General features: G+C 39.1%; 1 protein-coding gene across 3 annotated transcripts; it reads right to left on the bottom strand.

Moving 5' to 3' along the window:
* Positions 1 to 389: 389 nt before the first annotated feature.
* Positions 390 to 11,514, bottom strand: LOC148371204 (gap junction beta-4 protein-like). Of its 3 annotated transcripts, none has more exons than XM_088329132.1 (3): positions 11,429 to 11,514; positions 3,620 to 4,054; positions 390 to 2,786 (listed from the first exon to the last, which is right to left on the bottom strand). In XM_088329132.1, exons 2-3 carry the CDS (start codon positions 4,007 to 4,009, stop codon positions 2,343 to 2,345), a joined length of 834 nt encoding a protein of 277 aa, XP_088185258.1. In that variant the 5' UTR covers positions 4,010 to 4,054; positions 11,429 to 11,514; the 3' UTR covers positions 390 to 2,342. The 3 variants fall into 3 exon arrangements, with proteins under 3 accessions (XP_088185258.1, XP_088185259.1, XP_088185260.1); XM_088329133.1 differs by having other exon boundaries at positions 11,424 to 11,484; XM_088329134.1 differs by having other exon boundaries at positions 3,620 to 4,078; positions 11,429 to 11,477.
* Between the last annotated feature and the right edge of the window lie 603 nt (positions 11,515 to 12,117).

A 12,117-nucleotide genomic window follows, 5' to 3' on the forward strand; every position in this document is an offset into this window, starting at 1 on the left:
TTCATTTTATGTTAATGCATATTGAGTGTGTTAAAATGACAAGCTACTGAAGTGAAGTGTTTGGGATTTCATTAATAATGCAGTTGTTTGAGCATTTATGGGAATTTTATATCTTGAAGTCGTTTTGGTTTCGCTTGTCATTTCGTTTTTTTCTTGAATTTGATTTTTTTTCTAACAATCTCGGGTTTAACTACACAATACTTACATTTATTGCATATAAGAAGTTGACATTTTTGTCTTTATTTTGGTATCAACTTGTAATTAGGGTGGGATGCTGGGTCTTGAAGTCAAACAAGTTGAGAACCACTGCTTTAGAGAGTTTCCAGATGGAATGAAAATGAAACAAGAGGGACAGTTTTTTTCCGAGGTTCTAAGAACATGCCAAAGAATTCTTGAGCACAATAGTAAAACGCTTTTATTAGTGGTGAGAAAGTGCTTTGAGTGCCTTGAAAGGTGGAGAAAAGAGCCAAGCGATATTTGGAACCAACAAACAAAAAACAGCAACAAAATCCAAAGATCTAGAGGAGGCCTTATCGCCAAATACAATAATTGTAGTCAAAGAAAAATTAGGGCATTTGAAAAAAGTCAAACAATGCACTGAATTTCACTTCAAGCAGATACTCAGTAATATATACTTTTAAGATTAACAAACTTTAAAACGATCAGGAAGAGCAACTGTACCGTGATACAAAAATCCGTGGATCCTATTTTTTATTTTGAAGGAAAAATTTTCCTCATAAAGTCTTTTTGTAAAAGTTTATCTGATTTTCTAGCGCATAAAACACAAATGCCCTAATGTGTATTTCATTTAGAATTACAGTGTATGTATATACAAAAGGCATCCAATGCCAAAATTTAAACAGATTACTTAAGTTTTTGTTCTTTTTAGTGAGCTGGACTCAAAAAATAGAAAACAATTTTAAAAAATATAATGGCATGCTATGTTAAAGACGTGCTCTCTTTAGATATGCTAAAATATTTTTGATAGAGGATTGGTGACCCGTGTGAGACAGATTTTCGTCTCTCAAAGGAGTGTCCTATCGAGAACATGTTTCTACTCAATAATGAAGCTGTCTTATCAGCATATTTGTATACCATGTAAAGAAATAACACAAAATTAAAAACAAGATCAAAAATGTTACATTTGTTTTTCGCCATTGTTGAAGAAGGTATACATAGTCGTTCAAAAGTTCCGGTCACTCAGAAAATGTTGTTTTCAATGAAAACATACTGATATCTAACAAATGAGTTATACAATATATGTGTCCCTTTGCTGGTATGATTCTCATTTATTTCGGACAGTCTTAGAATTGGCCATTTCTTTCCCATCCTGCATGAAGGCGAACATTTCGGAGTCACCTCTTCACTGTGAATTTTGACATTAATATTTTGCGATTACTATTTAACCAGTCTGCCCTTTGAGAACCCATACGTCCTATTTCTCAAATGATAGACTCTAATATACTAGTCCTCTTGCCATTTATCTTTCTACTCTCGTTTGAGCCTGTCTGTGCTGTTATCTGAAGGGAGTAGTACACATCTTTGTTGGAGATCTTCAGTTTTTTCCTAGAACAAGAAGAGATTGTCTCAATTCTGAAAGTTTAATCACACCCATAGTTCTATAGCTTCTTTAACCAGCTTAACTGTTGTCAGCCGTGCTATCATCAGTGCACAAGGGTTTTCTACTGATCTATTATCCTTCAAATGCAATTAGCAAACACAATGTACTATTTTACTAGAGTGATTTTGCACTCATATAGTTGTTAACCACATCAACAATGTCGGTGGCGGTTTTCTGATTAGTTTGATGTTATCTGCATCGGAAAATTGTGCTTTTTCTAAAAAAATCAGGACATTTCTAAGAGACCCAAACTTTTAAATGCTTGTGTATAGGTATTTATGGTCGCTCATCCTGGTTCACGGTTCACAGATCCCTTGACTGCATGGGTTGTCGGGGCACCAATGAGTACACAACTCTGGACAGCTTTCTCCACTGTTGACGGTCCCTGGCCTGTTCTTGGGTCGTGGCAAAGTTGCAAGAGTCCATTCCTTCATGTTGTCTTCCCAGTTATTTTTTGTTCTTCCTCTCCTCCTGCCCAAATGGACTGTGCCCTGGAGAATTATTGTGGTGAGTCCTGATGATCTTGTGACGTGACCATACTACTGAAGTTTCGGTCCACGCACAGTTGACAACAGCAACGCCAAACATCTCATATTTTCATATATACACATGCATGCAATAATGATCAGGCAATTTACAAGTCTTCTCTGAGGTGATTAATAGCTTTGCATACTGTATCTGAACAGCATCCACACACAGAGTCTTAGAGATATCCAGCTCCTTAAAGTTTCCGCACCCTGCCATTTTCCTGCAAATCATTTTTATGGTCTTTGTCTACATCCTCAGCTGGCATGTTATTCAAGTTGTGTTCAGAGGCTGTGGGATCCACCCGGACGGATCTGGGCACCGCCAGCGGTGTCATTTCGTGATTGCCGGCAAACTCCTTCATTTGAGCTTCATGTCGTCTCCTCTTTAATTTCATGACGCGCTTGCAGATGAAGTAGATCATCTCGCAGATGCACATCAAAATGCAGATCACAGACGAGACCACCATGAAGAGGGTGAAGATTTTTTTCTCAGTAGGTCGGGAGATGAAGCAGTCCACAGTGTTGGGGCAAGGTTCCAGGGAACACTTGGAAACCCTGGGTAGATCGTAGCCTTTGTAAATGTAGTGGAGAATGTACAGGAAGCCAGCGTCGAATCCTGCCTTAAAAATCAGGCTCACCTAATTAAAATGAAAGAAGAGAACATCAGAACTAGTATCAGACATCCATGAACCATTCAAACTTACAAGACTATTGAAGTTTGGTCAAACCCAGGTTGAGAATGACATAACTACAATGGCCCCTTGTCATTCAAGCTTGTCAAACTTGTATTGTCATGCTGTTGCACTGTTGCACAGTTGCACTTCCCTCTCTCCCTCTTTTTTCTCCCGATGTCTCTCGTCCTCACCTTATTTGGTGACTCACTTACTGGTTCAATTTTCCTCCCCTCAGCTGTGGTCACTTATCCTGAAATCTCTCCTATCAGGACTCTATCTCATCACCATTTAAAAACTGTGTTCCCTTTGTTCTGTGCTAGTTCTTTGCCTTCATTGTCATGTCCTAAGCACTTTTGTCTCAAGTTTTTTTGTAAATCCAGTTTACTGAATGAATGCCTGCCCTTTCTGGATACAAATACCCCCGAAGGACTTCCTGGAACTTTCGCCTTCACTGTTTGAGTTTGCTGAACCACCAACTCCTGGCCTGCATCCTGGACCATGATTGTTACATTGCAACCTAACCCTGTCCGAATAATGACCTCAGTTGCTAAACTAATCTGTGTTTCTGCACTCTAATTCCGTGCCTCATCAAATGTTTCTTGACACATATCTAGAATTGTTCTTATCTTCAACACATTTTAACCATAAGAAATAACTGAATACTGATTCACCCAGTTTCCCAAAATCATAACACAAAAAAACTAAAAAAAGACATCTGCTATCGCAAATGTCTCATAACTATAATAGCTTGTATGTAGAGGGGTCATTGTATTTAACATTATCTTTACCATCCTTACCAAGTAGGTCCACCAAAGACCTCCACGTTTCTTCCCCGGGTTTGCATAGAGGTGCGCACCCTTATGCGAGGCGGTGTACGCTAAGTCCTTTTTCTCACGGTACTTCACGTGACACGTCACCATCAGGGACGGGCAGGTGACGAAGATAAGCTGCAAAGCCCAAAGGCGGATGTGGGAGATGGGGAAGACAGAGTCATAGCAGACGTTGGTGCAACCAGGCTGGGCCGTGTTGCACACAAAATCTTTGCTTTCGTCGCCCCACACCCGTTGCGCCGCTACCACGAACACCAACACCCGGAAGACAAAGACCATGGAGAGCCAGACGCGGCCGAACGCCGTGGAGTACTTGTTTACCCCACTCAGGAGGGCCTCCAATGCCGACCAGTTCATAGCTGAGACCTCGGTCAGCAGAGGTCAGTTCTTGATGTGATGACCCTGAGTTGAGACAGAAAAGTAGCCCTGGGTTGAAGATCAGAAGTTAAAAATTCAATTTTCCCATCCATTTTATTCAACTTGTTTGGTCAGATGTGTGTAATGCTTCAAATGTCTTACAGGTGTCTCAGCACTCGGTATAACTTAAAACACATATAAAGTATTCCAAGCGTTTGGAGCTGAACATGTTTTAAAGGACTTCTATGGCTTTGGGCCACGATTTCTAACTAGCGTTCGTAAATTAGGGTTTTAACACGTTACAAGGGTTTCCATCAAGGGTTTGGTGCTAAAACTAGAGTTTTAAAGCATTGTTAGGTGGTTCAACTAGGGTTTGGTTCGGGTATTGGGGTTTTAAAGTGTTTCTAGACTTTCTGATTCGGTTTTTCAACTAGGGTTAGACACTGAAATTGGGGTTTTAAAGTGTTTCTTAGGTTTCCAGTTGGGTTTGTTAACTAGTGTTACTGCCTAAAAATAGGGTTTTGAAGTGTTGCTAGGGTTTTCGGATAGGGTTTCCAATCAGGTTTTGGCCCTGAAACTAGAGTTTTTCAGTATTCCTTGGGTTTCCAGCTAGGGTTCCCAGCTAGGGTTTGGCCCTGAAACTAGGGTTTTTAATCTTTTCTAGGGTTTCTGGATAGGGCTCCCACATTGTCTACACCAGGGGTGTCAGACTCAAATTCACAGTGAGCCAAAATTAAGCAGAGAAGTAAAGTCACTGGCCAAAGCCAATATGTATTGAAACATTTACTGCAACTGATATGTGATGTTTAACCTTTCCATATGGAAACAAACTTTAGTTTTGTTTAAACACAGCATTTGGAACAACTAAAACAAAAACATGAGAAATTAAATTTAAAATAAGAGACATAGTGGTATTCATTTCTTTTTTAAATACATAAAGTAGTATGTATTTCCCCTTTTGCCTTCAAGTTCCTTTTTCAAAGCCAGAACAAAAATAATAATGTCATTCGATAAAAATCCAACATTTCAACTATTGACAGACCATGCGTTGCAGTCGAAAAAGTGCATAAAAAACAGATATATTCAAGCTCAGTTTGCTACGCTCTGATTTACTCTGCACATTGGTCTAAGCCAGAATCCTGGCATATTTTCTTAGATGCAAATTTGTCAAAGTCTGGAGTCAGGCTCTTAGCTGAGGAAAGGCTAAGAACGGAGTGAAGGTGCTCATCAGTGAGTTGACTTCTGTGAGGTATTTTGTTCACGTTCATCATAGAGAACAGTTGCTCACATAGATATGTGCTGCTGAACTTTGAGAGCATCTGAGCAGCTTGGGTGCATAATTGAGGCATTGTGTCAGGGAGAAAACATGGGAACTGACCACTATTTAATTAGTTGTTCATGTAGACCACAGGTGTCAAACAGGCGGCCCGCGGGCCAAATCAGGCCCGCTAAGGGATTGAATCCGGCCCGCGATACAACACTCAGAGAAGCGCAAGAGAAGAACAAGCTGCAGGTTGAAATATGTCAACTTGATGTTGCCAAAGCCAAGTGCCTCTCACAAATACATTGTACTTGTATTTATTTCTCTCTCTCTCTCTCTCTCTCCCTCTCTCTCTCTCTCCCTCTCTCTCTCTCTCTCTCTCTCTCTCTTTCTTTTCCACTCTGTCTCTGTCTCTTTCACTCTCAGTGTCTCGCTTTTTCTCTTCCTTTGTTGCTCTTTGTCTCTTTCTCTCTCTGTGTCTTTTAACCTCTTTTGCTCTAACTTCCTTTTTTCCTTTTCTCTCTTTTCTCTTTCTCTCTTCATACCTTTCGCACTTTCTTTCCACTTTTCTCTCCTTCTGTCTTTGTATTTCTCTTTGGACTTCTTTCTTCCTCTCCCTTTCTTTTCCCCCCTCTCTCTTGACTTTTTATCTTTTGTTTCTCACGCTCTCTCCCTCCCTTTTTTTTTCTTTGTCCCGCCCTCTCTCCTTTTCCCTCCCTCTTTCTCTTATTTCTTTATCTCTTTTTCTTTTTCTTTAATCTACTAGTCCGGCCCCCGACAGATTGTTTGTTCTATCGTGTGGCCCCCGAGTTAAAACGAGTTTGACACCCCTGATGTAGACTATGGGAAAGCTTACACACAAGATCAGCCATGGTATTTCTGATCAGGCTCGCATTTAGAAAATTTTTGCTATTTATCTGGGCACACAATGTCGCAAACTTTGACCATGCACTTTTTGACAAACTCTCCCTCATTAAAGGGCCGGGCTGATTTTGCCATCTCTGCTGCCACAATAAAGCTGGCCTTTACAGCAGCTTCGCTTTTTGATTTTGCTTTCGTGAACAAGGTCTGCCAGTAAACTAAACTTATTTTCACCTCCTCCACCTTTTGCAGCTTCTGCTTAAGGTCCAGCTCCTTGTACTTTCATAATGTTTCGTTTCATGGTGTCTTCTTATGTTATATTCTTTTATTACAGCCACGCCAGCTCCGCACACAAGACAAACAGGTTTGTCCTTTACAGTCGTGAACAAATAACTTGCCTCCCACCAGACTTGGTAGGTCCTGTTGTCTATCTTTCTTTTGGCCATTTTTGTGGGGGGTGAAATTATTATTTTTGTCTGATGTGATGTGAGCATGGATGAATGACTGTGAACGGAAGTGAGGAGCCAAAATACTAAAAAAGCTTTGTGGGATTTTTAGTATTAGAGGCACATTATATACTGCGGGCCAGCTCTAATGCACATTTGCTATGATCTCGTGGGCCAATTATTATTACACTGCGGATCAAATTTCGCCCGTGGGCCTGAGTTTGACACATATGGTCTACAGTACACTGTTCAGTGGCCTAATACCAAAGAACAAAAGATCCCGTATTTTTGGGGATACTGTGTGAACATTAAAAATAAATCAATAATTGTACACTGTTTTTTTAAGTGAACTAAGAAGAAGTGATTAGTTTTCACTACCTCAATGAACATACATCCTTGTTTGGAGGAATGGATGGATCTCTTAAGAACTATGGTTGTAGGAACACCATATTCTAAGCAAGTATAGCCTGGTGGCGCCACTGGTTATTTTAGTATTCAAAATAAATACAAATTTTTTGACCTATGAGTGTTTGAAAAAAAATGCACTTTTATATGATAGTTTATGTATTTTGCATTGTAATCAAAACAAAAATGTTTTTAAATAAATGCAATTTTTACCACAAGGAGGCACTGAATTATACATAATTTCCCTTCAAGATGTCTGCTCTATCATGGGGGCTGAAAGCAGAGTGCAAAAAGATCAAATATTTCTGCGCTTTGGTCACAATATTTGAAGGACAGTGTGTGTTATTTGATCACTAGATGTTGCACTATGTACAAGTACAACAAAAAATGATGCGTCGAAAAGCACAAAGACAAATATAAATAAACATGAGACACTATTTTAATTTTGCCCTGTCTTTTTGAGTTTTTTGGGGTACTCATTGCTGCAAAATGTCAAACAATTAAGTCAGCACCTAGGTGAGCCTCGCGTTATGTAAAATAAATGAGAATTCCTTGACCGACGAGTATTTCAAAAAAAGTTTATCTGATAATTCATGGAATTTTCCTTATCATCCAAATCAATATTGTTTTTGTAAATGAATGACTTATTTCCACTAGAGGTCCTAAATAAAAAACTGCCCCTTGAAAAAAATACATTGATTAACATTTATTATAGAATAGTTGTAAATACCGTTATTTCTGATCATTATTTAGTTATGTTTGAGGTGCTGGCTAAATGTTGTATTAAAAAAGCTGAAGGATTCAGCGGACGCAATATAAGCACTGGCATAGTTTCTAAGCTCTCTGATCTTCTTTCAGGAGTAGTTGCATCGTTTCCTTTATATAAAGGCTCTATTGACTCACTCATGAATGAGTTTAATGCTGCAGTAGCGCTCATACGGCTTAAATCACAACCTAAAAGACGCACGCCTTGGTTTACTGATGAAACTAGATCGCTTGAACAAGAATGCAGGAGATCTGAAAGAAAATGGCGCGCTACCAATCTTGAAGTTTTCCGTCAAACCTGGTGTGACAACTTGTTAAAGTATAAAGCAGCCCTTGCCTCCGCAAAATCCGCCTATTTTTTGAAGTTGATTGCGGCATAAAAGAATAACCCAAAATCCTTTTCGACACAGTAACATCGCTAACGAGGCAACAGATTATCCCAGATAGTTTTCTTTAATAAGAAGATTCAACGCATACGGAAATGAATTTCTAAAGACAATGTTAATACATCACATATTAAAGGGCTGAAATCTATAGATGTTCGACATGGTGGCTGTCCAGGGAAGTTTTCCCAATTTAGTGATCTGTCACTCGATAATCTTAAACAGATGGTGAATACGGCCAAACCGACTACTTGCCTGTTAGACCCGCTATCGGGTTTGCTGATTAAAGGTCTTTTGGGGTCCTTGGACCTTCAGCTCTAAATTTTATAAACATATCACTCTCCTCACGTGTAGTTCCTGCGGCTGGCTGCGGCTGCATCGGCTCGCTACAACGGGTCAGGTGTATCGACATTTCGTTCTGTGTACATTGTTACAAAGAATGACAATACAAAGGAAATTATTATTATTATTATTATTATTATTATTTTAAGTCCGCTGTTATTAAACCTACACTAAAACGACCCAAACATGATACAGAAAGCTTATGTAATTATAGACCTGTGTCAAACAGTTTATTTCTAAAGTACTTGAAAAAAGTTGTGGCACAGCAGCTGAATGCTTTTATATCCGATAACAATCTTTTTGAATCAATGCAATAGGATTCAGGGCTAACCACTCTACTGAGACATCCCAATCTTCTACTGGCAATGGACTCCGACGCTTCATCACTCTTGTTGCTTCTGGACCTGAGTGCTGCTTTTGACACTGTGGACCATAATATCTTACTAGAACGGTTGGAAAAATGGATTGGTCTCTCAGGAACAGTGCTTTTATGGTTCAGATCCTACCTCTCAGATAGGAACTACTGTGTTAAATATGGTGAAATGACATCTGAGCCTTTTAGTGTTACCTGTGGTTTTCTGCAGGGTTCAGTATTTGGCCCCCTTCTTTTCAGCATTTACATGCTTCCATTAGGTGATATTATTCGCGAGTATAATATCATTTTCCATTGCTACGCAGATGACACTGAACTTTATCTTCCGATGGAGGAATCTGCCACACTAATTTGTGGACATTTGGAGATAAACGAGCGGATATCACTCAACTTCTTGCGATTTAACTCTGAAAAGACCGAAATGTTAGTTATCGGTCCATCTAAATGTCGTGACTTGTTTTCAAAAACTGCTCTGAACATTGACAAATGTAATATCACCCAGAGTGACTCAGTTAAAAATTTAGGAGTCATATTTGACCCCGATCTGTCCTTTTAAACACAGGTGAAAAAATTTACTAAAATAGCTTTCTTCCATCTTCGCAACATTGCTAAAATTCGTCAGTCAGATGTGGATATAATAATTCACGCGTTTGTTACTTCCCGTCTCGAGTACTGTAATGCACTACTCTCCGGTCTCCCGAAGTCCAAAATCAAGAGCCTTCAGCTGGTAGAAAATGCTGCAGCGAGGCTTATAACTAAGACAAGAAAGTTTATTACTTATAGTGTTCTGCTGGTTCGAGAGCGTTCTCCATCCGGGCACCGGTGCTGTGGAATGCTCTTCCCCCTGAGATCCGATCTGCAACCTCAGTGGAAATGTTTGAATCTAAACTTAAAACTCACTTCTTTTCCATAGCATATGAATAACCTACTCTTCTCGTCGGCTGAAAAATAGTCTGTGTAATATAGTGTAATAATCTGTGAAGCCCTTTGAGACTCTTCGTGATTTAGGGCTATACAAATAAAGATGACTTGACTTGACTTGACTTGAATTACATTACCCCGATTTTAGCTAACCTGCATTGGCTCCCTGTTAGCTTAAGATGTGTTTTAAAGGTTCTGTTGGTATTATACAAAATAAAGCATCGACTTGCTCCCTCATATCTTTCAGATTTAATTTCCCCCTTTGTTCCGGTCCGGAGCCTTCGCTCTAAAAACGCTGGTCTACTAGTGATCCCAAGAGCCAAGAAGAGATCCGCAGGTTCGAGAGCGTTCTCCATCCCGGCCCCGGTGCTATGGAATGCTCATCCCCCTGAGATTCAATCTGCAACCTCAGTGGAACTGTTTAAATCTGAGCTTAAAACACACTTATACTCTATAGCATATGAATAATCTATATTTTATGTTGATAATATGTGTATTATTTGCCCTCATGCAGGTTTTAAATGAGAGGATGGTGTCATAATAGTCTGTAATAATAGTTTCCAAAAGTCTTTGATCCGTGCCGCTCTTAGAGACTCTTTGTGATTAAGGGCTGTACAAATAAACATGACTTGATTTAAAAAAATAAAATAAATTTTACTCAAAATAACAATATGTGTTTTGCTTGGAATTAGATGTGGCATTTAGCTATGCAAAAAAATTAAATACATCTCAGAAGGGTACCTGCCTTTACTTTTTAAACGTCATTCCACGTGATGATGTAAACCGATCTTCGATTGTTCAGTGTCCTACCATACCTGTTGGGCAAGTTTTTTTTGTTTTTTTTACTATTCATCACCAAGGTAATGTTGTCTCTGAGTCAACACAGGTGCGGTCCAATGTCTGTCTTTCCAGGTTTTTTTCTTTTTCTTTTTTTCCTCTCAATGATTAAAAGTTTAAGGTTAAGGTCAAATATATAAACAATAATGGATTACTTAAATATTTATACCTTTGTCCTGAAGTCTAAAAGGTTTTGTTTTTCCTGTTTAAGAAATACGAGACCATGCATTTGACCTTTTTGTCTTCAGAAGGTTGTGTAGTTTGTAGTTACTTTGCATGGAATTAATAAATATTCATTTCAAAAATTACAACTAAAATAAAATAAAAATATATTGTGTATAAAATAGAGAACGATACAAACTACGGGGATTCAAAATGACCATAACACACTGTTTCACTCACATTTGTTTTGCCCGTAGAAGCAAGATAGCGACAAATACGTCAGCCAAATCTATTTACCCTCCCTTACCAGGAGCTAAAAATGACAGAGGTAAACATAAAGTGCAACACGGTGTGTCCAATTTTTGTACATTTTCTCCCAAAGAAAATGTAAAATACATTAAAAATGTACAAAAATATACATTTACATGATTCCCTTAACCAGAATGATTCCAGTTGGAATCTAAACCAATTTCTACTAACGACAGAATGCAAACAGAAATTAGACTATCATAAATCATTTTCAGCCTCGCAAAAATAAAAGCTGATACAATAGTAAGAATTTTCACTCAGCATGGTTGCAAGTCATCTGATTAGAATGTACAAAATAATTCCTGTCAAAGAACTTAAAACAGAAAGTATATACAAAGTCAACACATACCTTACCTGGCTTAAAAGGTGAGGAAAGGAGACCTTCTCATCAACGAAAGGCATCAGGTTGCTGTTAAAGGCAACACTGCAGCCAGTTTGTTATGTAATGGGTGGAGCTTTAATCTTACGAGAGGGCATAGATGCATATTTCATACCTGTCAACTTATACTGTCACGTTTGCGCAAGGAAGCCAGAACGGAGGCAGGTATGTGAAACAAAGGATTGGCATTTATTGAAAAAAAAAGGGAAACAACTGACACAAACAAACTAGGTCTCCAAACAGCTGTCAAAGTGTCCAAGACAGAAACAAAAACTAAACCTGACATTGTAACAGAAGACACGATAGAGGTGACATGGAAATGGCAATGACCAGACCCTGCGCGCTGTCTAAACGGTCATTATAAACAGTCAGGGTAATCACAATCAGCGGTGGGGAGATCGTATGCAGGTGTATCCAGTTCCACACCCCCTGGTGTGCGCCTTATGGGGAAGGTTGCACGCCAGACACTGACAATAAGCCCAAACCCCCTCAATAGTCTGATGCCTGATAGACCAAAAAGAAGGGGAAAAAAATCACAGGGGCTGCAGCAGATAGTCCTTCCCCGAAACAGGACCAGAAGCTGTTAAGAGATGAAGTGAAATGAAATGATCTGCATTTATATAGCGCTTTTCAAGTCAATTACTTCCCAAAGCGCTTTACAATC

This window comes from Urocampus carinirostris, chromosome 2 (genome assembly GCF_059441175.1).
Source record: "Urocampus carinirostris isolate Australia breed hairy pipefish chromosome 2, RoL_Ucar_1.0, whole genome shotgun sequence".
Classification (NCBI taxonomy): Eukaryota; Metazoa; Chordata; class Actinopteri; order Syngnathiformes; family Syngnathidae; genus Urocampus; species Urocampus carinirostris.

Coding starts and splice junctions, on each gene's coding strand:
- LOC148371204 (XM_088329132.1), bottom strand. CDS start 4,009: ATGAACTGGTCGGCATTGGAGGCCCTCCTGAGTGGGGTAAACAAGTAC. Junction 2,787..3,619: donor GTCTTTGGTGGACCTACTTG/GTAAGGATGGTA, acceptor CATTTTAATTAG/GTGAGCCTGATTTTTAAGGC.